Here is a 1,418-nt window from a genome sequence, read left to right on the forward strand (position 1 = left end):
TATCTAATGCGTATATATTGCGAAATAAAATTATGCATGTACTTTTATAATTTTTCGTAGGAATGATAATAGAGATTAAAGAAATGTTAACGAGAATAAAAATGTAATTCATTGTTATTATTTGATTGTTACATATTATTTTGTGCTACAAATATTCTTTTCTTTTCGTAAATTTTTTCGTAAATTTAAAAATTATTTTATAATTTTGATTTTCCAAAATTTATTACATAATACTATGAAATATTTCTTATTTTTTGATTGTACATTTATTTAACTTTTATTATTACAGAATTAATATTTTTTTTCAATGCAAAATTTCCAATAATCAAAATCAGATTATTAAAAAATAATAACTTGAACTTTATATCATCAAATAAAAAAGAAAAATATCTAAAAAAAAAAAAAAAAATAAATATGAAAATAAATTTAATTTTAACAAGAAAAGAACATTTTTACTTCATAAAATAATTATAAAATAATTACTTCATATTACAAAAGTATCTAACTTTGTTAGAAATGCCCCAGACACAGAATTATCGCTTAAATAAAAGTGAAATAAAGTCGTTAGAGAAACAATTAAAGAAATCCTTTAACTTGAAACCATACTCTTTCCAAAACTTTCCAAAATGGCGTGTTGAAACAAAAGAATGAATCCGAATCCTAATTAAACAAATATCTAATCATTTGTAAAAAGAAAAAAAAATTAAAAATCATTTTTATCCCTTTAGAGATATATTATGTTAGAAAATCGTTACAAAATTTTCTTCACAGTTTCGGGGTCTGTAATAGTTTCTTCTCCATTGATCTCATTTTGATGCATTTGGCAAGGAGGGCTATTATCGTGAGCACGGCGCCAAGAAACGAGACTATCCCCAATACAACGAGCACCATAAACCAGTTTTTAAAACTGCCGATCCTGTCGCCGAAATCGCAATTACAATTCTCGCTCTCGTTCAAATTCAACGCTGAAAAGTTTACCGGCCTCAGAGAGATCAACTTGAAATCGTCCTGTATTTGGCGTCTGCTGGTAGAATTTTGCGCCTTCTTTATGAACCTGTACGATATCGTGTAAGTGAACTCTTGGCCGTCGTAAGATCCCTTCGCGCTGTAATATTGTATTAACAACTCGTTGCCGCTCGAGGTAAGTGGGACTTGTATGTTATTGATGTCCTGGTGGGATACGTCGCAGTAAGACCACATCAAGATGCTGTTGTTCACCTGGAAATTTCGATATATATCGTCATTTTCCTTTCTTTTCTTTTTCCCTATTGGGGATAATTATTATGATCCTTATTTACATAAGAGGAATCGTAGAATCGAGACGTGTCCTACGTATAGCGAAGTGTAATGACAAAATATGAGAGAGAGAGAGAGAGAGAGAGAGAGAGAGAGAGAGAGAGAGAGAGAGAGAGAGAGAG

General features: G+C 30.1%; 1 protein-coding gene across 1 annotated transcript in view; it reads right to left on the reverse strand.

Moving 5' to 3' along the window:
• Positions 1-728: 728 nt before the first annotated feature.
• The window catches only part of LOC102679642, a 21,722-nt gene continuing 21,032 nt past the window's right edge, over positions 729-1,418 (reverse strand). The window contains exon 7 of the mRNA XM_006607934.2: positions 729-1,218. Within this exon, the coding sequence (XP_006607997.1) occupies positions 766-1,218 (453 nt within the window). The 3' untranslated portion in view covers positions 729-765. The remainder of the gene's footprint in view (positions 1,219-1,418) is intronic.

Source organism: Apis dorsata, unplaced genomic scaffold (assembly GCF_000469605.1).
Source record: "Apis dorsata unplaced genomic scaffold, Apis dorsata 1.3 scaffold_23, whole genome shotgun sequence".
Classification (NCBI taxonomy): Eukaryota; Metazoa; Arthropoda; class Insecta; order Hymenoptera; family Apidae; genus Apis; species Apis dorsata.